Source organism: Tamandua tetradactyla, chromosome 11 (genome assembly GCF_023851605.1).
Source record: "Tamandua tetradactyla isolate mTamTet1 chromosome 11, mTamTet1.pri, whole genome shotgun sequence".
Classification (NCBI taxonomy): domain Eukaryota; kingdom Metazoa; phylum Chordata; class Mammalia; order Pilosa; family Myrmecophagidae; genus Tamandua; species Tamandua tetradactyla.
The window spans coordinates 8,183,801-8,210,328 of NC_135337.1; the positions used below are offsets into that span (position 1 = coordinate 8,183,801).

General features: G+C 36.3%; 1 protein-coding gene across 5 annotated transcripts in view; it reads right to left on the reverse strand.

Annotated features, from left to right (window-relative positions):
• Positions 1–26,528, reverse strand: part of MAGI3 (membrane associated guanylate kinase, WW and PDZ domain containing 3) — a 321,693-nt gene that overhangs the window by 84,596 nt on the left and 210,569 nt on the right. For all 5 annotated transcript variants that reach the window (XM_077119815.1, XM_077119814.1, XM_077119816.1 and 2 more), the window contains one exon: positions 5,260–5,379. In XM_077119815.1, the coding sequence (XP_076975930.1) occupies positions 5,260–5,379 (120 nt within the window). The remainder of the gene's footprint in view (positions 1–5,259; positions 5,380–26,528) is intronic.

Below are 26,528 nucleotides of genomic sequence, written 5' to 3' on the forward strand. Positions count from 1 at the left end.
TTTATTCCTAGAGTTTACTTTTCATGGATTCTGAATCAAGGCCTAATTTGTTTCCTATATGAGAATTTAAATGCATCAATGCTCCCACGCAAGGCTAACTATAAAAGGTGGGAGTAGAGGAGAAAACTAACTCAATTTTTTCTAAGTGTAACATAATGAACTACTTTGGTAAAATAAGGAAATATGCAGGCAGGATAAAACTAAGAACTAACCAATTTGTGCTGAAATATAGCTGTCTATTGTAAAGGCAATTTTAAAAAGTTTTTTCCTGAGCATTCCAATATATTATTTTATCTGACAATTTATTAAAGAGACATTATCACCACAATCCAATATTGGCTTACTCTCAATAAGCAAGAAATGTTTAATATATTAAGTCTTGAGAATCAGTAGTTTTTGCAGTAAAAATAACTGTTCCAGAATAGAATGAAAACAAATGAATATCCCAACTTCTCATACAGTTCGTATTAGCCAGACAAATACAATAGAAAAACACTCAACGGGTCTAGCATTATAACTGTTGGTAGCTCCTGCTAGTTTTGATCTTATATCAACCATTAATCTAATATTATAAAAAGAAAAATATGGTTAGGGAATAAAATATTCATGATCTTTTTTTTCTTAAATCATATCTTCAAATCAAATTACCTTGTTCCTAAAGAGGCAATTAAGGTGCTCATTTCACATAAGGAAAACTACTGAGGTTGAGAATCGATTTTTTTATCCTAGATGATGAAAGGTTGTTTACGTAACTCTGAGACATGTAGAAATAAGATAGTCTGCCTTAAACTATGCAAGCTTTAAAAGGGGAAAAGCTTTAAAAAGGGAAAGATTAATTATTATTTAGAAATTTGAATTTCAGCATTGTTATTAAAATATTAAGACAAGACAATGTTTACAACTACATTCAGCCTCTCCCCACTCAACTGCCCTCTTGCTTCCAAACCCATGTTTGAAATCGAGCTATTCCTCTCAAACGGATGCAAAGATTCTTATTAAAACAGACTAAGGGAATCTCAGCAAATCTTCTCGTCTATAAGAAAAGCAAGGAAACAATGAAAACCCAGTTAACACTTCTCTGGGGTAGAGGGTACAAAAATACTCCAAACAGAGGTTTGATTAGGGACTAGGATATTTCAGGATCTCAATTTTTTCCTGCATTATGCCCAATAACCACACTATCAAAATAATCTGCATGTACCATGATAGAAATTAAAGGTCCACTTTTTAGATAAGAGTAATATTTTAATTATCTATAATCACTGATAAGATTTTAGGACTTCATAAAAAATTCTGGCAAAATTTCCTAGATTTTAAGAAAAAAATTACTGGGCTTATATTAAGAGAGAAAACCAGCATTCTCTATAAATAAATTTGACTTACTTTTCTAAAGTTTTTGATTAATGTCAAGCTTTCGGATACAGCAAGTTTCAATATTCCAAAGTTTGGGAACTTTGACTATAGTTATTATATTTAAAAAAACAAATATTTTTCATCTTTTCTGGAGCTATTTTAGAGCTTTTTTTTTCCTCAAGCTTTTTTATTTTCACAGTAAAACTATCAATTATTAAATAATATACAAATTTACAGACATTGATATTTGAAAGGTTGATTTATATACACATCCTCCAGATTTCTTTCAGATCTCCTTTCTTTAAAACATATACATATAGTCACATATAAACTTAAAGCCTAAGTTTCTATTCCTACCCTTCCTGCTCCCCTCCCTGAGGTGACCACTGTCCTGAAGTTGGTCCCTGTCATTTGCCTGTATATTATGGACATCTAAGACATATGTATATGCATCCATAACATACACATTCCATTGTTTTCACAAAAGCTGCAGAAAGTTGTTTTCATAACATTTCATAAACAGTGTCATACTGTATGTATCCCTTTTCAACTTATATTTTGCATTTTCAAATTATATTTATTATATTTTTCATAATTTTACTAAGTCTTATTCATGTTCCTATATGTAAAGCTAGTTCATTCAACTGCTGTATAATAGCCAATTTTTATGAACAAGTGAAAATATACTTTATTCATTCCTCTACTAAAGGAGAGTTGTCTCCATTCTCTCACTGTTTCAAACAGCACTGTAAGGACTATTGTGGCACACATCCACACCCACACAAGGGCAAGGGTTCCTCTAGAGTAGATAGCTAGAGAGGAAGCTGCTGGGTCAGAAAGTTATGTGCACGTCCAAATTTACTAGCTTATGCAAAACTGCTCCCCAAAGGGGTTGTATCATTTTAAACTGTCACCAGAAGTATATGGGGGTTTCCATTTCACACAATTATGAGACTTTTAAATTCTCGCCAATATGATGAATGTGAAATGGGTGTATGATTGCTATTTTAACTTATATTTCCCTGATGATTACTGAAGTTTAACACACAGTAATTAATATATGTATATGCCACTTTATCATATACCAGGTTCTCATACTTACTAGGATAAAATGTAGGAGAATATCTTTGTGATCTAAGGGCAGAAAAGGACTTCTTAAACAAAACTTCAAAAGCACAAATATTAAGAGAACTAGTGATAAATTTGATACATAAAAGTTAAGGTTTTCTGGGCAATGAAGAAACACAGGGCAAGGTTAGGTGATAGAATGGGAGAAAATATCTGAAATGTTTAAGTCAAATAAGGAATTAATATCTTAATAAATATCTAGGTATCTATGAGACATTTGCAAACCAGAATCGACAGAAATCCCACTTTTAAAAAGGTGAAGCGAATGGATAGAGAATTTGCCTAGTCCAAAAGGCTTATCAGCATAAGAAAAGATGCTCAAATTCTCTGGCAATCAGAAAAACTAAAACTAAAATGAGACAATACTTCTACAACTATTAGATTGGCAAAATTACAATGCAGGAAAGTATCAAGTATTGATGAGGATCTGGGGCCATACTACAGTCATTACAGAAACCCTCGTGCACTGCGGGTGGGAATGTAGACTGGAGAGTTATCTAGCACCTTCACCAGATTAAATATGTGTATATTCTATGACCCAACAGTTCTGCTTTTGGATATGTTTTCCATAGGAATTCTCACATAGGTTTATAAGACAACATGTATAAAAATGTTTGTTGTGGCTTTATCGGTGGTGATGGGGAGTTGGAGACAGTCTAGGTGATCACTAGAAAAATGGATAAGCAAAACGTAGTGAAATCACAACATGGAGTACTGTGTAGGAGTTAAACACAATATATGTAAATACAATACGGCAACATGGGTGAATTAAAAAACAACACAGAATAAATGAAAATAGTAAAAAACTGAATGACACAGAATACAATAAAAATACAAACAATATAGGCAACACAAGACCCAATACACATTTTATAAGAACACATACAAACAAAAACATATACATCGAATACATCAGAATGACTGCCTATGTAAGGGAGGTAAATGAAAGTAGGTTTTCGCATAAGCCTAAAAACAAATAAAAGCAGCTGTTGTTTCTTCTCAACTGTCCTCTGGGAAGTTTTCTCAGATAAGCTACCTTATCTAAGAAGATCTCCCTATTATTTTATTTTAATCCCTTGTTTTTGTTTCCTTCATAATACGTATCTCTATTTATAGTTATTTTGTTTGTTTTACTGTTTCCACGATTAAAAGGTAGGATTTATGAAGACAGGATCATATCCATCTTTCTCACCATAATATCTTAGTTCTCTTACACTTGTTGAGACATAGTAGGTGTTTAATAAATGGTTGTTGAATGAATAAAAAAAGGATCAAATAAATTAATAAATCAATGAATGAATGAGTAGTGGGAGTTAAGCCCTGAAAAGGTAGTTGGGTCAAACCTTTAGGAAAAGGAAATTATTGAAGATTCTGAACAGGAGATGGACATGATCAGAGCTGCACTGGAAGAAGACTAACAGGTAGCAATGTGCAGGGTGTATTGGAGGGAGGAAAGAAATTAGAACAAATGAGATTAACTGCAAGAGCTTGTGCAATGCGCCTACAAAGAGGTGGTAAAAGTGAAAAGAAGTGCATTAGGAAAGCTGCCGCAAAGGAAGAAATGACGATACATGGTAAGTGGATGGGACCGTGAGAAAAAAGAGGAAGCAAATGATGACTCCACTGTTCTGAGCTCAAAGGGCCACTAAACAGAGAAATGATGAAGAATTACTCTTCTGGATAGAACACAAATACATATGCGGATATGCTGAATCAATAACATAAAAAATATTTGAAGATAATATCAAAGAAGAAAGACATGATCCCTTCTTTCACAGAGATTACAAACAGGCAATTATTATACCGTGACATGGCAATGAAGAAGTGTAGGATGCTTTGGGAGTGGATAAGCTTGCCAGTGGAATGTATTAGATAAGAAAAATAAAATAACATAGAATCATTTAAAAATTGAAATTGATTCTGAATCTTTATTTCCTGAAATCAAGTAGGTAGATGAGTAAGAAATATGAAAAGAAAAACAGTTATTCTATTTTTGTTTGGATTTTGTTGCTCCTCCCTCAACTAAATTATCTTTTCATCAAGAAGTCAAGGTATATAGATTTTTTAAAGTGTACAGGTTTTGAATTCCCAACTGCATAAAAATATTTTCATTACTTTGCAATCTACAGAACAATTATAGCTACATTTCAGGATGATCATAATCTTTAGAATGCAATAATAACCAGCAATTCCAGGAAACTTAGCTTATTTTTTTTTAAACAATATTCTTAATCTCTTTTAGTAGTCTCACATTTATCACCAAACTGAGATGAAACTTCAGGAGAGTGAGGTATTAACCATAACAAACCGCTGTCAATGTAAACACGTCTTACCTACTTCACTTTAAAACCCACACACATATACAGCGATTATATTTTACTGGAAAGAGAAATAAATTGCTGATTTTTCTTATGAAGGCCCAACACACTGCTGGAAAAACAGAAGCAACTGACAAATACTTGTTGAGTTCATATAATGAATGCTAATTACTACAAAATATGCAAACTGGCAGTTTGATTTTTTAGTAGATTGTTCACAATTAACTTCATCATATAATGGAATGCTTTTGATTATCTAAACCCTTTTACATTAGTAAATTATAAATCTCCTAATCAAAAGAAAATTTCCCCAAAGGCTGAAAGAAAAAAAAACATTAAAAATAACAATAATAATAAAAAACACGGTATTTTACTGATCAAATCTTCTCCAAAAAAATTCAATCTTTCAGATAGTTTTCTGGGTTTTTTGTTTTGTTGTTATTAATATTTGGGGACATACCATCATATGTTCCACTTTCTAATAATGCTCCACTCTCTTCCAGTGCTTTGAATTGTTCAACAGAAATGAAATTATAGTCCACCCCTGGTACTTCCCCATCCCTGGGAGCCCTTGTAGTGCCTAAGGAAAAAAAAAAAGGAAAAAAATAGGTTGTAAAGGATTTTAAATTTACAAATATTCAGAGTAATAGAAACTTCAGTCTATAGAGAACACAGGGGGGAAAAGACTACTGAATAGATTGCACCTGCCAGAATAAGGATCAGAAAATTTTAGGCACATAAGCAATACCACATGAAGAACGACAATAAATAATGTAGGATGGGCAAATAAACTCCAATAAAATCTACAGATAGCCATGAGTTTATGAAATTCAAAAATACAAAGGCTCTGAAAGAATTTTAGTGCCATAGGAGATTTAACTTCCTAAGAGACAACAACAGTTAATTATTCTATTATTATTATTACTCAACAGCAGGAAGGAAAGATAAATGCACCAATGATAAACTTCATTTTTATATAGCTATCCAATGTATCGTTTTTTTTCCTTTTCCTTCTGAACCTATTAGCTGCCTTTATGTTGTAGGTTTTTTTCATTCTTCATTATATCTATTTTGTACATAAGGAAAACAAGTTATTTTAGTGAACTTTATCTTTAAAAACTTGGTTAAATATTGATTATGAAATTATTTTTAGGCTAATGAATAAAAGATTTAAGATAGGTATTTACATATTGCTTCTTAGCCATTATAAAAGTAATCTCAAAAAATTAAGCAGTAAGTAAACTGTTTTATAAAGATAACCATAGCAAAAGATCACTATATTTCTCTATATTAAGGAATTCACCCTAAAGTGTAATCTCTCAGATGCAAATTATAAATTCAGGTTATGGCAGTATAACCTGATTTGACTGGACTTACTAAACAAGGATCAATCACTTTTATGAAATATTACAAATGTCAATTCATGTACTGCAGAGTAAAAAAAAAACCCAAGTGCTTGGTCTGGGAGTGGAGTCTGGGAATCAGTGGCACTGATTCCTATAAAACCATGGCAGCAAGCGCTGTACAAGGACACCTTCCCGAACCTGTTCCTCCCTCCCCTGCCCTGCTCAGCAATGGCACTCCCAGCCAGAAACCTGAATCAGCTCTCCTGAGTGTCGTCTTCTTCCCCACATCCAATATCCCCATCTGGTTGACTCCATTCCCTAGATTTCTAAAGAACGTATATACTTCTCCACATTCTCCACCTTCACTTAATTCACATCATTATCTATGGCCTGCATTTTGGTCTCCTCGGGTTGATCCTTATCTCTCTCCTGTTCCATCCCCAACCAAACTGCAGCCAGTGATTTTTCTAAAAGAACAACCTGAGTCAAAAAACAAAAAACAAAACCTCTCTAAACTATCCTTGGCTTCCCACCACCCTCAGCATAAAATTCAAATTTTATTATAACAACAGCGTTTACAAGACTCTTCGTGATACTACCACTCTCTTCTTTCTTCTCGTCTCACACTCTTCATATTCTAGGCTTCAGTCATAACAGATTTTTTTTCTCCAATTCTTTGAACATTCCTAACGCTGCTTACAGGTTCTCTGATGCTGCCATCCCCTTCCTATGGAAGCGTTCTCACTCCCTCTCCCACTCTCATCTCAGCGAGCCTCCACTCATTCTTCAGGTCCCAGCTCACAAGGTGTCTTTGGAGATTCTTCCCTAATTCCCTACTAGGACGTGGTATTATACAGGGACGCTGTCTGTCTGGTTCAAAATAATATTCCCAAGTTTTGGCACAGTGGAAAGGATTACAGTAGCTACTTATAATAGACAGTGGTTACTTCAATCAATTAAATGAAACAGCACACAAGTATAATCAGTACAGTGCCTGGCAATATACTACTACTGTTATAAAGTAATTCATAGGCAACTCTTAATTGCTCCTACTTTTTAGTTGCATTACATTCTATTATAGTCTGCAGAATGTGAAAAAAATCCAGAAAGGTAGTGATAAAACATTAATGGTAATGATCTCAGAAAATAATATTTAAGCCAACATCCTAAGCAGCAAAGATCATAAAAAAATTTTCCCCTCATGTTTTACCCAACTTTTTCTAAAAATTTGCATTCTTTCTGTTTTACATCACAGAAAATATGGAAAACATAACTTCCTTTCTTTCTTAACATAACACATTTTTTACTGTCTGATTTTGTGTACCTCTAATATGGTGACAAAATTACATTACTAGATGTCCCCAAATTCACAGCTTTTAGTCCACATGAAATAAAAAGTGACATTAGAACTGAAATTCAATGATTACATTTGTTATTTATAATTACCTATGGAAAACATGACCACAATTATTTTGCATCTCCTTCCATCAAGAGGTGGAGCCTATTGCCCCACCTCTTGAATCTGAACTGGCCTTATGACTTGCTCTAATGAGCTGAATGTGGAGGAAGTGACGTGTGAGTTTAGGAACCCAGACTTCTACCTCCATTCTTTTGGAATGCCCCCACCACCACGTAAGGAAGCCCCGTCTAAACTAATGAGTAATGAGAGGCCACCATCAATAGAAAACTTCTGCCAACAAATAGCACCAATGCCTTACACCCCAAATATATAATGAAGACCAACCAGCCCTAGTGCAGATACCAATGATTACAGCTGCTTGAGTGCCCCACTGCTGAGTTCAGGCAACTCCCAGAATTATGAGAAATAAAACAACCATGGTTGTTTTACACCACTAACTTTTGGGTGGTTTGTTACAAAAGCAAGGCTAACTGAAATATTATCCAAATAAATTCTGTTACAAAAGATGAAGAATATACAAAGCCCAATTTAAGAAAAACTATTTTGTAGATAATACTATGAAAAGAGTTCTAATCCTAGAGGCAGGAGGAACTCTGTATTTTAGTTTTTGATTACTGCAAATAGGGCAATTTTGAATAAGCACTTAACCTCTCTAGGGTTCATTCTCTGTTGTGTTGGACAAGTGGTGTTCACTAATAGATATGAAATATTATGTGTGATTCTAATATATATTTCTCAGACTTACCAAGTAGCTTTAATTTTAATTTTTTTACAAATGTACTGTAATTTTTCACTTCCCTCCCCCAAAATCATGCCCACACACATAGAAAGTTCTTTCTTCCACTCCCCTATTGCCTTCAGCACTGCAGAAAATTTCTCGATACTCCACATATTTTATGTAATGCTTTCTTTATTCCGTTTCAGTTGCTACCTCCTTTCTCCAAAAAATTTCTATTCCTTTAGAGTTCTGTGTACGCACTATCTCCAATTCCTCTCCTCCATTCGTTCTTGAACCTATTCCAACCAGACTGCTGCTCTAACTATGTCACTGAGACAACGAGCTATACTGGTCAGTGGTCTTCATTCTGCTTAACCCAGTGGTCAAGTCTCGGTCCTCATATTACCTGACCTATCAATAGCACTTAAACGTAACTAGTTTTATTTTTGTTTTTTGTTTTATCTTGAATTTTAACATACATACAAAAAGGTAAATAAAACCCACATGTAAAGTTTAATGAGTAATAAAGCAAATCCACCTGGGTCAAGAAACATTACTAGATCTCCAAACCTCCCTGTGTACCTCTGATCATAAACTTCTCCTTCCCCCTACCCCCAGATGTAACCTATTCCTTGACATCTGATTATTATTTCCATACTTTTACCACCTAAGTATGCATTCCTAAGCAACACAGCTTAGCTTTACCCATTTTTTTTTTTAGCTTCAAATAAATGGAATCATACCATAAGCTACTTATGTGACCACAACAATATTTGCTATCAGGGTTAAAACATCTGCCAATATGCTAAATGTGTGAAGGTATCACAATGTGCGTTTAATGTATAACTACATTATTATTAATGTGATTAAACATTCTTTTTCATATTTTTACTGGCCGTATATATTTCCTCTGTTGTGGGTCAACTCTTTGACATTTCTCTACTGTGCTGTTTATTTAAAATTGATTTATATTTCACTATATTCTGGATACCACAGTATTTCATCAATTCTAAGTAACCAACTGCTACTAAAAGGTACCATTATTTTATCCCTAAAAATGGGAAAAAACTGACAATGATAATGGAAAGATTCCATCTATTTTAAAATGTGTAATAACTTTGAATAGTACTGATAAAATACTAAATGCAGTTGGATATAGGGAGTTTCTGCTACTTTGTAAAATATGCTTCCCTGAAAAACTGTGCTTTCTGCAAAATCATGTACTAAAAATAACAGATTATAGAGAAAATATCGTTGGGGTGACCTCTCAAAGCTTACTGCAGTTTTGGCACTAACAAAATCAATAACAATCCTAATTTTAAATATTAGCACAATTTAAAAGACATGATAAATTACCGACAGAAAATACTTGAGTAAATAAAGTACGTTGTCTTTAAAAAATAGAAAAAAACACAGCTTAGCAGAAAGGGGTATAAGGAAGGGTTAAGGCTACTGAATAAATAAGACAGCAAAATGTGCAAAAAATCAATTTAAGACAGGTTCTAGGGAGATGGCCAAATAAGGTATGTTGAGTTTAGCCCTGCTTCAAGAAAAAGTCAGAGAAGGGACAGGAGGGTGACTCAGACAGTGATTCAAGAGTGCAACTGGCCTGGAGAGGCTTCTGCACCACACAGGGTGGCCCTGGTTACAGGGCTGAGGAAGTGAAAAGCAGAAAACTGGAGCCTAAAGCGGAAGCACGGAGCCCACAGGAATGCACCGACAGGGAGATGGGGACTAAGAAGTAAGCCAGGCCGAGTTCCTTGAATACACTACCCTCACTACACAGCCCCGGGACCTGCAACTTGCCCTACATACCACACATCTGAACCTCATCACCTGCCCCTAACCCAAGGCTCCAAGCACCCCTGCCCCACCAACCCCCAGCGCATGTACCCGTCCCATATCCCAACCCCAAGTGCAGCCCAACCCACCTGTCCTGCACCCCTCCCAGCACTACTTTCCCCTCCCTGCTCCCTGCAGGCTGTTGCCAGCACATAAAGGCTACAGGCGCTAACCTCCACACCCAGGCTACACCCGCCCCTGCGTCCATGATGTTGCACAGCCTCACCCCACCCATCCCGAGCTCTGCACATGGGCACTCCTAGACCCCGTGCATGTGCATGGCCCTCAGTCATGCTTCCCAGCTCTGATAAAGTGCTAACCTTTGCAGCCAGGTCACATCAGCTCCCAGCCCAGGAAGGCATAATGCAGACCAGCTAGCTGCCATAGCTCTATGCACGTGCACAAAGGGCCTCACACACCAGACCAGTGAACATCAGGGTTACACCCCCTGGACCTTTGCACCCGCAAAGCTACATTATCCCTGGCTGCTGGACACCCACATTCACAAGCACCTGTGTAACATCACCAATCTACCCCTCTAACTATGCTGCAATACATCACTGCACTACTGTACCCAGCCGTACCCTGCATCCAGCTCCAGCTATGCAACCACATAGCACACATGAGGTTTTAGACTACTAAAAGAAATCAACTCCCAAAGTAAATCAATCAAGATATTTACATGTGATGAAAACAATAAAACATCACTAAGCATATCACAATGCAGAAAGATATAGTCTAGCCCAGTGACCAAAATAAAACACCAGAGGAGACACAGATGCTAGAACAACTAATCAAAGATGTTCATATAACTACTTAATAAAATAAGTGGGATGGCTAATAACATAAAGGAGATCAAGAAGACAGTAGAAGAGCATAAAGAGGAATTTGAAAGAATAAATAGAAAAATAGCAGACATCACGGAGATTAAAGACTCAGTTGACCAAAAGAAAAACATACTAAGGGTACACAGCAACAGATTTGAAGAGACAGAAAAAAGAATAAGTGATATCAAGGACAGGATAATTGATTTCAAACACTGAAAACAGCAAGTAGCAAAAAGGATGAAAAAATTTAAATGGAATCTCAGTGAAATGATAGACAAAACAAAGCATCCAAATATAAGAATCATTGGTGTCCCACAAGGAGAAGAGGGGAGTAAAGGATTAAGAAGAGCAGGTGAGGATAGAGTGGGGGAAAACGTACCACTCCTTATAAGGGACATGAATATATAAGCCAAAGAAGCCCAGCAAACTTCAAACAGAATAAATCCAATAGGCCCTCCCCAAGGTACATACTGATCAGTCTGTCAAATGTGGAAAAGAAGCAGAAAATTCTTAAAGTCAGATGTTGAAGAGAAGCAGAAAATTCTGAAAGCAGCAAGGGAAAAACAATCTACAACATAAAGGGAAACCACATAACACTGAGTTCAGGCTACTCATCTGGCATCACACAGGCGAGAAGGCAGTGGTATGACATATTTAAAATCCTGAAAGAGAAAGACTTCCAGCCAAGAATGCTGTACCCAGGCAAATTGTTCTTCAAAACTGAGGGAGAGGTTGAAATTTTCACAAACAAATCCTGAAAGAATATGTCAACAAGAGATTGGCCCAACAAGAAATACTAAAGGGAGTTCTGCCAGTTGAAAAAAAAGACAGGAGAGGGAGGTCTGGAGGAGGGCAGAGAATTGAATACCACTAAGGGTAATTTAAAGAATGTAAAGAAAAAGAGGAAAAGAATATATATAAATCTGACAAATAAAAAAGATGAGATAGTGGATTCAAGAAATGCTTTTTCAGTAGTAACTGAATGTTAACAGAACAAACATACCAATTAAAAGATAAAGATTGGCAGAATGGATTATGAAATATTATCCAGCTATATGCTGCTTACAAAAGTCATCTTAGATGCAAGGATACGAAAGGATGGAAAGTGAAAGGATGAAAAAAGATTTTCCACGCAAGCTGTAAGCAAAAGAAAGCAGGAATAGCTATACTAGTATCATACAAAATAGACTTTAAATGTGAAGACGTCCTAAGAGACAAAGAATGACATCATATATTAATAAAAGGGACAACTCATCAAGAAGATATAATAATCATAAATGTGTATGCTCCTGATCAAGGAGCTCCAAAGTACCTAAGACAGACATTGATAAAACTGAAGGGAGCCAATAGATATTTCAACAATAAAAGCAGGAGACTTCAATACACCACTCTCCTCTACAAATAGAACAACCAGAAAGAAGATCAACAATGAAATAGAGAAGTTAACTTGATAAATGAATTAGACCTAACAGACATATATAGGTCATGGCAGCCCAAAACATGATATACGTTCTTCTCTAGTGCTCATGGAACACTATTCCGGATAGATCATATGCTGGGGCACAAAACAGGTCTTTATAAATTTTAAAGCATTGAAATTATTCAAAGTACTTTCTCTGATCACAATAAAATGAAGTTGGATCTCAATAATCACCTAAGAAAAAGAACATTCACAAATATATGGAGATTAAATAACACAATTTTAAATAATAAGTGGGTCAAAGAAGAAATTGCTAGAGAAATTAGTAGCTATCTGGAAATGAATAAAAATGAGAATACAACTTATGAGAACTTATAGAATGTGGCAAAGGCTGTGCTGAGAGGAAAATTTCTTGCCCTAAATGCTTACATTAATAAACAAGAAAGACCAAAATCGAGGACCTAACTGCTGACCTAGAGGAACTTGAGAAAGAACTGCAAACTAATGCAGAAGCAAATAGCAGAAGAGAAATAACAAAGATTAAAGCAGAGTTAAATGAATAGAAGAAAAAAAGAACAATAGAAAAAAAACTCAAAACCAAAAATTACTCTTTGAGAAAATCAATAAAACTGATGGGCCACTAGCAAGACTGACAAAGAAAAAAAGAGAGAAGATGCAAATAAAATCAGAAACGAGGAGTGTGTTACCACAGATCCTGAAGAAATAAAAAAAAAATCATAAGAGGATACTATGAATAACTATATGCCAAAAAACTTGACAACTAAGATGAAATGGACAAATTCTTGGAAAAACACAAACAAGCTACACTGACTCAGGAAGAAATAGAAGATCTCAGCAAATCACTCACAAGTAAAGAGATTGAATAAGTCACCAAAAATCTTTCTACAAAGAAAAGCCCAGGGGGCAGATGGCTTTACAGGGGAATTTTATCAAACATTCCAAAAGGAACTAACATCAATCCTGCTCAAACTTTTCCAAAAAATTTATCTAAAAGGAACTCTACCTAACTCATTTTATGAAGTTAATATTTTAATACCAAACCAGGTAAAGATGCTATAAGAAAGGAAAACTACAGGCCAATCTCCCTAATGAACATAGATGCAAAAATTCTCAACAAAATATTAGCCAATTGAATCCAACAACACATTAAAAGAATTATACACCATGATCAAGTGGGGTTTATACCAGGAATGCAAGGATGGTTCAATATAAGTAAATCAATTAATGTAATAGAGCACATTAACAGATCAAAAGGGAAAAAATCACATAATCATCTCAATTGATGCGGAAAAAGCATTCAACAAAACTCAACATCATTTTCTTTTAAAACTCCCCAAAAAATAGAACTCAAAGGTAACTACCTCAATACGATAAAGGGAAAATGAAAACCAATAGCCAGTATCACAGCCAGCATGGAGAGAGACTGAAAGTTTTCCACCTAAGATCAGAAATGAGACAAGGATGTGCGCTATCACCACTATTATTCAACATTGTGCTAGAAGTTCTAGCTAGAGCAATCTGGCTTCCAATTTTCCAAATTGGAAAGGAAGAAATAAATCTTTCATTATTTGCAGATGACATGATACTATACTTGGAAGATTCTGAGAAATCTACAGCAAAGTTACTTGGAGCTAATAAACAAATTTGGCAAAGTGGCGGGATATACAATTAATGTGCAAAAATCAGTAACATTTCTGTACACAAGCAATGATCTGAGGAGTCAGTCAGGAAAAAATTCCATTCAAAATAGCAACTAAAATAATCAAATACTTAGGAATGAACTTAACTAGGGACGTAAAGGACTTGTACATACAAAATTATATAACATTGCTAAAAGAAATCAAAGAAGATCTAAATAGGTGAAAAGACATTCCCGGCTTATGGATAGGAAAGCTGAATATAGTTCAGATGTCAATTCTCCTCAAATTGATCTACAGATTCAACACAGTACCAATAAAAATTCCAACGACCTACTTTGAAGACTTGGAAAAGCTAGTTACAAATTCACCTGAAAGTGAAAGAGACCCTGAATAGCTAAAGCATCCTAAAAAACAAGAACAAAGTGGGAGGATTAACACTGTCTGAAGTTAAAACCTATTATAAAGCCAAAGAGGTCAAAACAGCATGGTACTGGCACAAAGACAGAAGGACTGACCAATGGAATCAAATCAAGAGTGCAGAAACAGACCACCAAATCTCTGGTCAACTGATTTTTGACAAGGCCCCAAATCCACTGAACTGGGACAAAACAGTTTTTTCAACAAATGGGCATGAAAGAACTGGATACAATAGCCCAGAGAATGAAGGAGGACCCTATCTTACATCCTACACAAAAATTAACTCAAAGTCAATCAAACATGTAAATATAAGGAGTAGCACCATAAAGCTCCTAGAAGAAAATGTGGGGAAACATCTTCAAGACCAAGTAATAGGAGGTAGCTTCCTAAACTTTACAACTAAAGCACAATTTACAAAAGAAGAAAAAGATAAACGGGAACTTCTCAAAATCAAATGCTTTTGCACCTCAAAAGACTTCCTCAAAAAGGTGAAGAGGTAACCAATTAAGAAAATATTTGGAAATTACACATCGGACAAATGTTTGATAGCCAGTATACACAAAGAAATCAAACAGCTCAACAACAAAAGAAAAACAATCCAATTATAAAATGGGCCAAAGATATGAATAAGCATTTTTTTCTGAAGAGCAAATACAGATGGCTCAAAAGCACATGAAGAGATGCTCATTTTCATTTGCTATAAGGGAAATGCAGATCAAGACTACAATGAGATACCACCTCACACCTGTAAGAATGGCTGATATTAAATAAACAGGAAACTATAAATGTTGGAAAGGATGTGGAGAAATTGGGACACTTATGCACTGCTGGTGGGAATGTATAATGGTGGAGCCACTATGGAAGACTGTTTGGTAGTTCCTTAGGAAAGTAAATATCAAGATGCCCTATGACCCAGTAATAGCAATACTTGGTATATACCCAGAAGAGCTGAAAGCAATGACATAAACAAACATTTGCACACCGATGTTCATAGCAGCATATTCACTATCGCCAAAAGATGGACATAAGCCAAATGTACATCAACAGATGAATGGATTAACAAAATGTGGTATATACATACAACATAATATTATGCAGCAGTAAGAGGAAATGATGTCGTGAAGCACATGACAAGTGGATGAGCCTTGAGGACACAATGCTGAGTGAAATAAGCCAGACACAAAAGGATAGATACTGTATTCCACTTTTATGACCACGGAAAAGGTAAAATTAGAGGCTTATAATACAGAATACAGGAGACTTAGAGATACACAGAAGCTAAAGATGGGTGAACCGTTAGCTCATAAGGCTGAACTCCAATGTAAGGGAATAGATAGAAGTGAAGGGGGTTCTCTAAGTGGGTCTATAAGTAATATTACCACATTGAAGATGAATAAGATTGAAAGGGATTGTACAGACCTATGTGTTCCACTGATTAACACTAGAAATATAAATTAGTTCTTGCAAGTACTACTTCAAAGGTATGATTCACATACAAAGAGTGTTTAAGTACAGAGTACAGGGGGAAAACTGCTATTGCATGCTATGGGCTATGTTTAAAAGGGAAACATCAGCACTACCACAGCAACAACAGACATAAATAATAGGGGGAGGGACAAGAATTAAGAGGAGTTTTAGATTTCCTATTTGGCAAGGGTGTTTTTATTGGTGTTCTGTCTCTTGGGAACAATGAAATTATCTAAAATTGAGAGTGTTGATGGACTGTGGACTTTGGGCACTCTACATGATGCCTAATGAATGCAGATGGCTGAAGGATGCATTGACTGAGAAGTAAATTGCAAACAATGATGTATACTTATAAGCAAATGCTGTGATGCTACAAAGAAGGAACAAAGTCATGAAGCAAGCAACGATGTGAATGAATATGTGGGATATTTGGTGAGGTAATATAAGCCAGAAACAAAAGAACAGTGGTATGGTTTCCTTTAGAAAATGCTTAGAGGAAAACAGGGACAGACAAATAATCTAACTCAACCTATCTGTATAGCTTATTTGAACATTTGAAACCACGGGGAGCCCAGAATAAAAATGAGATCCTTTAATCCTATATAGATTAATCTAACCCATGGATTCATCCTAGAATATATTAAGCAGATAATCAAAAAGTATTGTCAAAGTCCCTTGAGGGATCGGAGAAAAAATATGGAACTATTAAACTTTACCATCAGGAAATCCCCCGATACTGTATCAAGCTTTAGGGGCACCCAAATCAATAGGTCACACCCTTGATTTTGAGGCTTATCCCTGTGAAGCTTATATAGGTAATGGAGAAGCTTAGTGTACCTATAGGTATGCCTAACAGTTACTTCTGGAGGATCTCTTTTGTTATTCAGATGTGGCCTCACTCTTTCTAAACCCAACTCTGCACATGAAATTATTGCCTCTCCACTACATGGGACATGACATCCAGGGGTGAAAGACTCCCTGGTGATGTGGGAGATGATTCCCAGGGATGGGCCCAGCCCTGGCACCATGAGATTTCATCCTGACCAAAAGAGGGGAAAGATGTGTAACTAATAAAGTACCAGTGGCAGAGAGAGTTCAAATAGAGTTGAGAGGCTACTCTGGAGGATGCTCTTATGCAAGCTTCAGTTAGATGTTGCTACCTATCATAACTTGCCAAACCCCAACCAGGACCATTCCAGCCAATCCTAAAGAACATCTAGGGCAACAGATAAGATTCTACAAAGGTTCCATGAGGTAGAGTAACTTTCCAGAAACTTACAACCTCCAGATGGGTCCCTGGACCATATAAGTCCTGAAACTTAGATGGCCCAGCCTCTCCAGAATATCAGTTAGTTCCATGTTCCTACCCCATATTAGTGACAGACCCTTCCAAAGTGAAAAAGTTAGAATGGCCCATAGCCCAAACACCCCTAAAAAGAGGGAAAGAAAGATCAAAGGTGATGGTAAAAGATAGGATTTAACAAATGAATATGATCGCTGAATCATTAAATTGATATTTCTTTTAGTCTCCAATATCTTAGGAGCAGCTAGAAGTAAAAATCTAAAATTGTGGAACTATAACACATACCAAACTCTGAAATATCTTTTACAACTAATTGTGATGCTGTGCTTTGAAATTTGTTATTTTTTTTGTATATAAGTTATTTTTGACAAAAAAAATAGTCAATTTTGGTGACAAAAAATATTTAAACCTTCTAGCCTCCTATATTCTGGAGTCGCTAGATGGAAAAATCTGAGAGGATCGTATAGGAGCCCAAGACAAACTCTGGGATCTGTCCTGTAACTACTTGTTGAAGAGTGTTTTGAAACTATTGCTTTTTTATTTGTTTGCTTTGCATATATGCTATACTATACAATAAAAAGTTAAAAAATTTAAGACAGAGACAGTCAAACTGAGAAAAGAGGCCAGACTGAGGTAAATGGGCATCATGTACATTACCATATTCTTCCTTAGCTGCAATATTCAGCTGTGTTGGTATATTTTGTACTTACTTGTATTTACTTGCTGCTACTTAATGAAACAAAACATTAGCCTGCTGGGAAAAAAATGCCATAAGAACCAACACAACTTCAGTATTAAATTGACATTATTATCTTATCTATTTAACAATCACGTATGAATTCTTTTATATCACAGAAGTAAATGTTGTAGCCTTCTCCCACTCTCTGATTTTCTTTTCACCTTTTTTTTAAAAAAATATTCTTATTGACAAAACAACATACAAACACAAACATTCTTAACATATGAGCATTCCATACTTGGTGTACAATCAATGGCTCAAAATATCATCACACAGTTGTATAGCCATCACCATGATCATTTCTTAGAACATCTGTATCACTCCAGAAAAAGAAATAAAAAGAAAAAAGAAAAAACTCATACATACCATACTCCTTACCCCTCCCTCTCATTGACCACTAGTATTTCCATCTACTCAATATATTTTAACCTTTGTTCCCCCTATTTTTTTCTATACACTTACCACGCCCTTTGACTGATCACTAGTATTTCAATCTACTCAATTTTTTAAACATTTGTTCCCCCTATTATTTGTTTATTTTTTTAACCATATTTTTTACTTGTCTGTCCATACCGGAGATAAAAGGAGCATCACACACAAGGTTTCCACAGTCACACAGTCACATTGCAAAAGCTTTATTATTATACAATCATCTTTAAGAAACATAGCTACTGGAACAGTGCTACAGTTTCAGGCACTTCCCTCTAGCCACTCTAATACACCTTAAACTGAAAAGGAGATATCTATATAATGTGTAAGAATAACCTCCAGGATAACCTCTCTACTCTGTTTGAAATCTCTCAGCCACTGATACCTTATTTTGTCTCATTTCTCTCTTCCCCCTTTCGGTAAAGAAGTTTTTCTCAATTTCTTGATGCTGAGTACCAGCTCATTCTAGGATTTTGGTCCCACATTGCCAGGGAGGTCTACACCCCTGGGAGTCATGTCCCACATAGAAAGGGGAGGGCAGTGAGTTGCCTGGCATGTTGGCTGAGAGAGAGAGAGGCCACATCTGAGCAACAAAAGATGTTCTCTGGCAATGACTCTTATGCCTAATTTTAAGTAGGCTTAACCTATCCTTTGAGGGGATAAGTTCTATAGGAACAAACCCCAAGACTGAGGGTTCGGCCTATTGATTTGGTTGTCCCCACTGCTTGCAAGAATATCAGGAATTTCCCCCTTTCTCCCATTCCCCCAAGGGGACTTCAAAAATACTTCTTTATTCACTGTTCAAATCACTCTTTCACCTTTTTTAAAAAAAAATTATCCTTTGATGGCAGAAATTTTTTATTTTGATGCACTCAAATTTGTCAAATTTGTGCTTGAAGAATCCTTCCCAAGGTCATGGAGATATTATATATCCTTTTACAAAAGCATGTCAGCTTTGCATTTCATACCTAGGACTTTTGCAAACTCATTTTGTGAATGATTCTATCATAAATAGGAGCGGAGTTTTGTGAAATATTTTCTGCATCTACTAAGATCATATGTTTTTCTTTCCTAGTCTGTTACTATATCATTTTTTTGCTGTTGTATCCATGTTGCATTCCTAAAAAAAATTCCATTTAATCATAATACATTATTCTTTTAAGATATTGCTATATACTGATTTTGCTAAAATTTTGTTCAGGAGTTTTGAGTATAGTTCATGAAAGATTTCAGTCTAATTTTTGCATGTTTTTTTTTAATCTTTTTTTTTTAAATTAGAGAGGTTGTAGGTTGACAGAAAAATCAGGTAGAAAGTACAAGAGTTCCTACACATACATACTTTCCCTGATATTAATATTTGCATTTGATATGGGGGTCTTTGTTACAACAGATGAACCAAGGTTTTTATTATTATTAACACAAGTGCACAGTTTAGGTTAGGGTTCAATGATTACTGCTGTTGTCACTATCCTTGCCCATTGTAACCTGTATTCTAATTTCTGCCTCTATGGGTTTGCATATTCTAATTATTTCATATAAGAGAGGTCATACAACAGCATCCTTTGTGTCTGGCTTATTTCACACAACAGGATGTCTTCAAGGTTCATCCATGTTGCAGCATGCATCATTATTTAATTCAATTTTACAACTGAATAATACTCTAACATATTCAAAGTATATACCACATTTTGTTCATACATTCATCGGTTGATGGACACATGGGTTGCAGGTTGCTTCTACCTTTTGGCAAATATCTTGAGTCCCTACTTTCACTTCTTTGGGGTATATACCTAGTAGTGAGATTGTGGGGTCATCTGGTTGTTCTATACTTAGCATTCTGAGGAACAAACTGTCTTCCATAGGATCAGCACCATTTTACATTACCACTAGCAATGAATGAGTGTTCTTATTTACCTGCATCCTCTCCAGCACTTGCTATTTTCCATTTTCTTAATAGCAGCTATTCTAATGAGTGCGAAATGGTATTTCGTTGTGGTTTTGATTTGCATTTTCCTAATGCTAATAATATTTAGCATCTTTTCATGTGCTTTCTGATTTTTGTATATCTTCTTTGGAGAGACAATTATTCAAGTTTTTAGCTCATTTTTTAATTGGGTTATTTGTGTTTTTGTTGTAAGTTGAAGGGTTTCTTTATATATTCTGGTTATCACTCCTTTCTTGGATACATGGTGTACTAGTTTGCTAGCTGCCAGAATGCAATACACCAGGAATGGAATGGCTTTTTAAAAGGGGAATTTAATGAGTTGCTAGTTTACATTCTAAGGCCAAGAAAATGTCCCAATTACAACAAGTCTATAGAAATGTCCAAGGCATCCAGGGAAAGATACCTTGGTTCAAGAAGGCCAATGAAGTTCAGGGTTTATCTCTCTAGTGAGAAGGCACATGGTGAACACAGTCAGGGTTCCTCTCTCATCTGGAAGGGTACATGGTGAACACAGCGTCATCTGTGTTCTAGTTTGCTAGCTGCTGGAATGCAACACACCAGAGATGGATTGGCTTTTAATAAAAGGTGATTTATTTTGTTAGTTCTTCAGAGGAAAGGCAGCTAACTTTCCACTGAGGTTCTTTCTTACGTGGAAGGCACAGGATGGTCTCTGCTGGTCTTCTCTCCAGGCCTCTGGGTTCCGACAACTTTCCCCGGGGTGACTTCTTTCTGCATCTCCAAAGGCCTGGGCTGAGCTACAAGTGCTGAGATGAGGAATCCCGAGCTGCTTAGCTATGCTACGTTGAGCTCTCTCATTTAAGCACCAGCCAATTAAGTCAAACGTCACTGATTGCAGCAGACATGCCTCCTAGCTGACTGCAGATGTAATTAGCAACAGATGAGGTTCAAGTACCATTGGCTTATGTCTGCAGCAACAAGATTAGGTATGCTCACCTGGCCAAGTTGACAACTGAATCTGACACAATCTGCTAGCATTCTTTCCTGGCTTCCTGTTTCATGAAGCTCCTTGGGAGCTTCTCTGCTTCTCATGGCTATGTCATTATTCTCTGCTCTCTCTGATTCTCCCACATTCTCCAAAATGTTTCCTCTTTTATAGGATTCCAGTAAACTAATCATGACCCACCCGAATGGGTAGAGATACGCCTAATCCAGCTTCACAACCACTCTTGATTGAATCACATCTCAGGGAGATGATGTAATTACAGTTTCAAACATATAGTACTGAATAGGGATTAGAAAAAGAAGAAACAGCTGCCTTTACAAAATGGGATTAGGATTAAAACATGGCTTTTCTAGGGTACATACATTCTTTGAAACCAGCACATTCCACCCTCTGGACCCTAAAAAAGACATGTTTTCCCCATATACAAAATGCATTCATTTCATCACAATATCAGAAATCCTTAAACCATTTCAGTAGCAATACAAATGAAACACAAAGTTAGAAACAATACAAACTCCTATCAAAGTTAGTTACAGGCATGGTCTATTCTAAGGCAAAGTTCTCCTCTGGCTCTGGACCTTAAAGAACTCAAAACAAGTTATTTGCTGCCAACATACAAAGGAGGAACTACCCATTTTCATAGAGAGGAAGGAACACAGGGGTCACCAGACCCATACAGTTTCGAAAATCCACAGGGCAATGTCCATAGCATTTCAAAGTCTGAGAGTCATTTATCTTTGGGGCTTCTGAAAGCTGCAGTCCCACCCTTTCCAAGGGCCTACACAGAGGCCTACCTCTCTCTGAATGCAACCTTGGGGGACTTTGGGGAAGGAGATCACCTTTTTCTTGACCCACCCTCTCCAAGCATTGGGGCTGCACCCCAGCTCTCTGCCTTCTTCAGGGCACATGCTCTACCCCTTCATGTGGTGGCAGCCAGGCTCTCCCCAAACCCCAAGGAATGTGCTCCACTTTCTCCAAGACCTGAGGTGGCATGACTCTTCCACTGCCACAAGGTAGAAGGCCCATCCTCCACCTTTGGGGCAAACTCACCCTCTCCATGGGCTTGGGTAGGTCCACTCTCCTGGCCCAAGGCTTCTTGACTTCAGAACTCAGCCTCCATGCTTTGCCTCTGAAGTTATTTTACCTTCACAGTGTTGCTTCTCTGAACCCCCCAGTACAGACTGGCAGCAGCTCTGTTTATACAGGTCCAACAGCACTGTCTATGCAGTAGCTTAGTATGCATTGGCTTTCTATGCAGTAGTCTTGAATCATGCCCATGAGACATAAAGAGTTTCCACAAATCCTTCCTGAATAACTCCATGTCCAATCCTGGGTTTCTCTGAAATGGCTGACTGGTTCCAAATTTGGTTAAATCCTCACATGGGGCACCATTATTTGGGGTCACCCCTCCTGGAAGCCCAGAATTTTCCAGAACATCAATTTCTGCTTTGTTAGTGCCCAAGAGTTCAGTTCTCAGCTTATCTCTTTCCTGTTTCATTTCACTATAAGATTCAAGGAGGAACCAGGCAGCACCTTCCACATTTAATCTGGAAATCTCTTCTGTTAAATATTCAAGTTCATGGCTATTAAAATCTGCTTTCCAGCCAAAGCCACTAGACAATTTTGCCAGATTATCTGCCATTTTAAAACCAGGCACATCTTCCTTCCAGTCTATAATAACACACTCCTCATTTCTGTCTAAGGCTTTATCAGAAGTGTCTTTAGAGTCCACATTTCTACCAACAGTCACTTCAAAGCATTCTAGGCCTTCCCTATCAAGCTTCTCACAACTCTTCTAGAATCCTCCCCTTATCCAGTAAAAAAAGCCTTGAGTTTTAACATGTTTGGTATTTACAAACTGCAGCAGCACCCCACTCCTGGTACCAAAATCTGTTCTAGTTTGCAAAAACTGCCAGAATGCAATATACCAGAAATAGATTGACTTTTTAAGGGGGATTTATTGAATTACAAATTTATACTCCTAAGGCCATGAAAACATCTGAATTAAGGCATCCAGAGAAAGATACCTCGATTATGAAGAAAGGCTGATCACATCCAGGGTTTCTCTGTCACATAGAAAGGCACATGGTGACATCTGCTGTCCTTCTCTCCTAACTTCTGTGTAACATGGCTCTCTTAACTCCTTTTGCATCTCCAGACATCTGTGTCTTGGTTTCATCTCTCTGCTAAGTTGGCTCTTAGTTCTGTCTCATAAAGGGCTCCAGGAAAGGATTAAGACCCACCTGAATGGGTGGTGTCACATCTCCATGGAAACAACCTAATCAAACAGTGCCACCCAGAAGAAGTCTGCACCCATAAGACTGGATCAAAAGAACATGGCTTTTCAGGGATACATAACAATTTCAAACCAGCACACATGGTTTCAAAATATTTTCTCCCATTGTGGAGGCTGTCAGTTTAATTTCATGATAAAGTCCTTTGTGGCATACAGTTTTTACTTTTGATGACATCCCATTTATCTAGTTTTTGTTGTTGTTGCTTGTGCTTTTGATGTAAAATCTAAGAAACCATTGCCTGACATAAGGTCCTGAAGGTGCTTCCCTACAATAATTTTCTGGCAGTTTGATAATTCTAGATCATATATCTACTTCTTTGATCCATTTTTAGTTGATTTTTATATATGATGTAAAGTAAGAGTCCTCCTTTTTTTTGCAAATGGAGATCAAGTTTTCCCAACATCATTGTTGGAGACTATTCTTTCCCAATTGAGTAGCCTTTGTACGTTGTCAAAAATCAATTAGCCATAAATGTGATGATTGATTTCTGAGCTCTCAATTAGATTACGTTGATCTATATCTGCCCATGTGCCAGTACCATGCATGCTGTTTTGTTTTGTTTTGATTTGATTTTAATGCAATTTTACTGAGATATATTCACACACCATACAAACCACACATTATTGACTGAAGTTTACTATCTGATATTTTTCTCTTTCTTCAATTCAGCATTTGTGGGATCCTTCTATGGCCTTCCTTCAGAGTTCTGAACACTTTTGTTCACTGAATCTCTGGGGAAAGATTTTTAGTAGCTGTTTACATCACCATATTGATGACATCATCCCAACCATGCTGTTTTGATTACTCTGGCTTTGTAATAAGTTTAAAGATTGGGAAATAGAGTCCTCCAATTTTATTCTTCTTTTTCAAGATGTCTTTAGCTATTTGGGGCCTCTTACCCTTCCATAAAAATTTGATGATTGGCTTTTCCACGTCTGCAAAGTGGGTGTTGGATTTTGATTAGGGATTGCATTGAATCTATAAATCGCTTTGGGTAGTACTGACATCTTAACAATGTTTAGTCTTCCAATCCATGAACATGCAATGTCTTTCTATTTATTTAGGCCTTCTCTGATTTCTTTCAGCAATGTTTTGTAGATTTCTATGTAAAAGCCTTCAGCATCACAGTGTAGATTTATTCCTAGATATGTGACTCTTTTAGCTGCTATTGTGAATAGAATTCTCTTAATTTCTTCTTCTGAGTGTTCACTGCTTGTATAGAAACACTACAGATTTTCTGATGTGGATCTTGTTCCCTGCCACTCTGCTGAATTCATTTATTAATTTTAAGAGTTTTGTTGTGGACTTTTCATGAATTTCTGTACATAGGATTGTAACATTTGTAAAGGGGGAAAATTTTACTTTCTCCTTTCCAAATTGGATAACTTTTTTTTTTCTTGCCTAATTTCTCTGACAAGAACTTCCAATACAATTTGAATAACTGTGGTGACAGGGGGCATCCTTGCCTTACTCCTGATCTTAGAGAGAAAACTTTCAGTATTTTACCATTAAGCAGGATGTTAGATGTGGACTTTTCATATTTGCCTTTTATCATGTTGAGGAAGTTTCCTCCTATTCCTAGTGTTCCAAGTGTTTTTTCAAAAATGAAATTGTATTTTGTCAAATGCCTTTTCTGCATCAGTTGAGAGGATTGTGTGTTTTCCCCCCTTCATTTTGTTAATGTGGTGTATTATATTGATTGATTTTCTTACACTGAACCATCTTTGCATACCTGGGATAAATCTCACTTGATTATGGTGTATAATTTATTTAATATGCTGTTGGTTTCAGTTTGCAAGTATTTTGCATCCATATTCATAAGAGATAACTGGTCTGTAGTTTTCTTGTGGTACCTTTATGCGGCTTTGGTATGAGGGTGATGCTGGCTTCATAGAATGCATTAGGGAGTGTTCCCTCATATTCAATTTTTTTGGAAGAGGTTGCGCAGAATTGGAGTTAAGTTTTCTTAAAATGTTTGGCAGAATTCCCCTGTGAAGATACCTGGTCCTGGGCTTTTCTTTTTGGGGAGGTTATTGATTACTGATTCAATCTCTTTACTAGTAATTGGTTTATTGAGATACTCTATTTCTTCCTGAGTCAATGTAAGTAGTTTGTGTGTTTCTAAGAATTTCTTCATTTCCTCTAGGTTATCTAACTTATTGGCATATAGTTGTTCATTCATTATATCTTCTTATAAACCTTTTTATTTAAGAGGAGTTGGGAGTAATGTTTCCCTATTCATTTCTGATTTTAGTTTTATGTATCCTTTCTTTTTTTCTTTGTCATTCTAGCTAAAGGTTTGTCAACTGTATTGATCTTTCTAAAGAACAAACTTTTGGTTTTGCTGATTATATCTTTTGCTTTTATTTTTTGCTTTCTATTTCATTTATCTCTACTCTAATCTTGTTATTTTCTCCCTTCTGCTCACTTTGAGTTTAGTTTGTCCTTCTTTTTCTAGTTCTTTTAGTTTTGAGAAGAAGTCTATTTGAAGTATTTCTTCTTTTGTAAGATAAGCATTTAAAACTTTAAATTTCCCTTTCAGCATTGCCTTCACATACCATAAGTTTTGGTCTATTCATTTTCATTCATCTCAAGATACTTCCCAATTTTGCTTGTGATTTTCTCTTTAACCCACTGGTTGTTTAAGGGTTGCTTAATTTCCACATATTTGCGAATTTTACATTTCTCCCTCTGTTACTGATTTCTAGCTTCATTCCATTGTGGTTGGAGAATATACATTGCATGATTTCAATATTTTTTAATTTATTGAGACATTTTGGGGACTCAGTATATGATCTATCCTGAAGAATGATCCATTTGCAATTCAGAAGAATGTGTACTCTGCTTTTGTTGGGTGAACTGTTCTATATATTTCTGTTAGGTCTAGTTGTTTTACAGAATTATTCAAGTCTTGTACTTCCTTACTGATCTCTG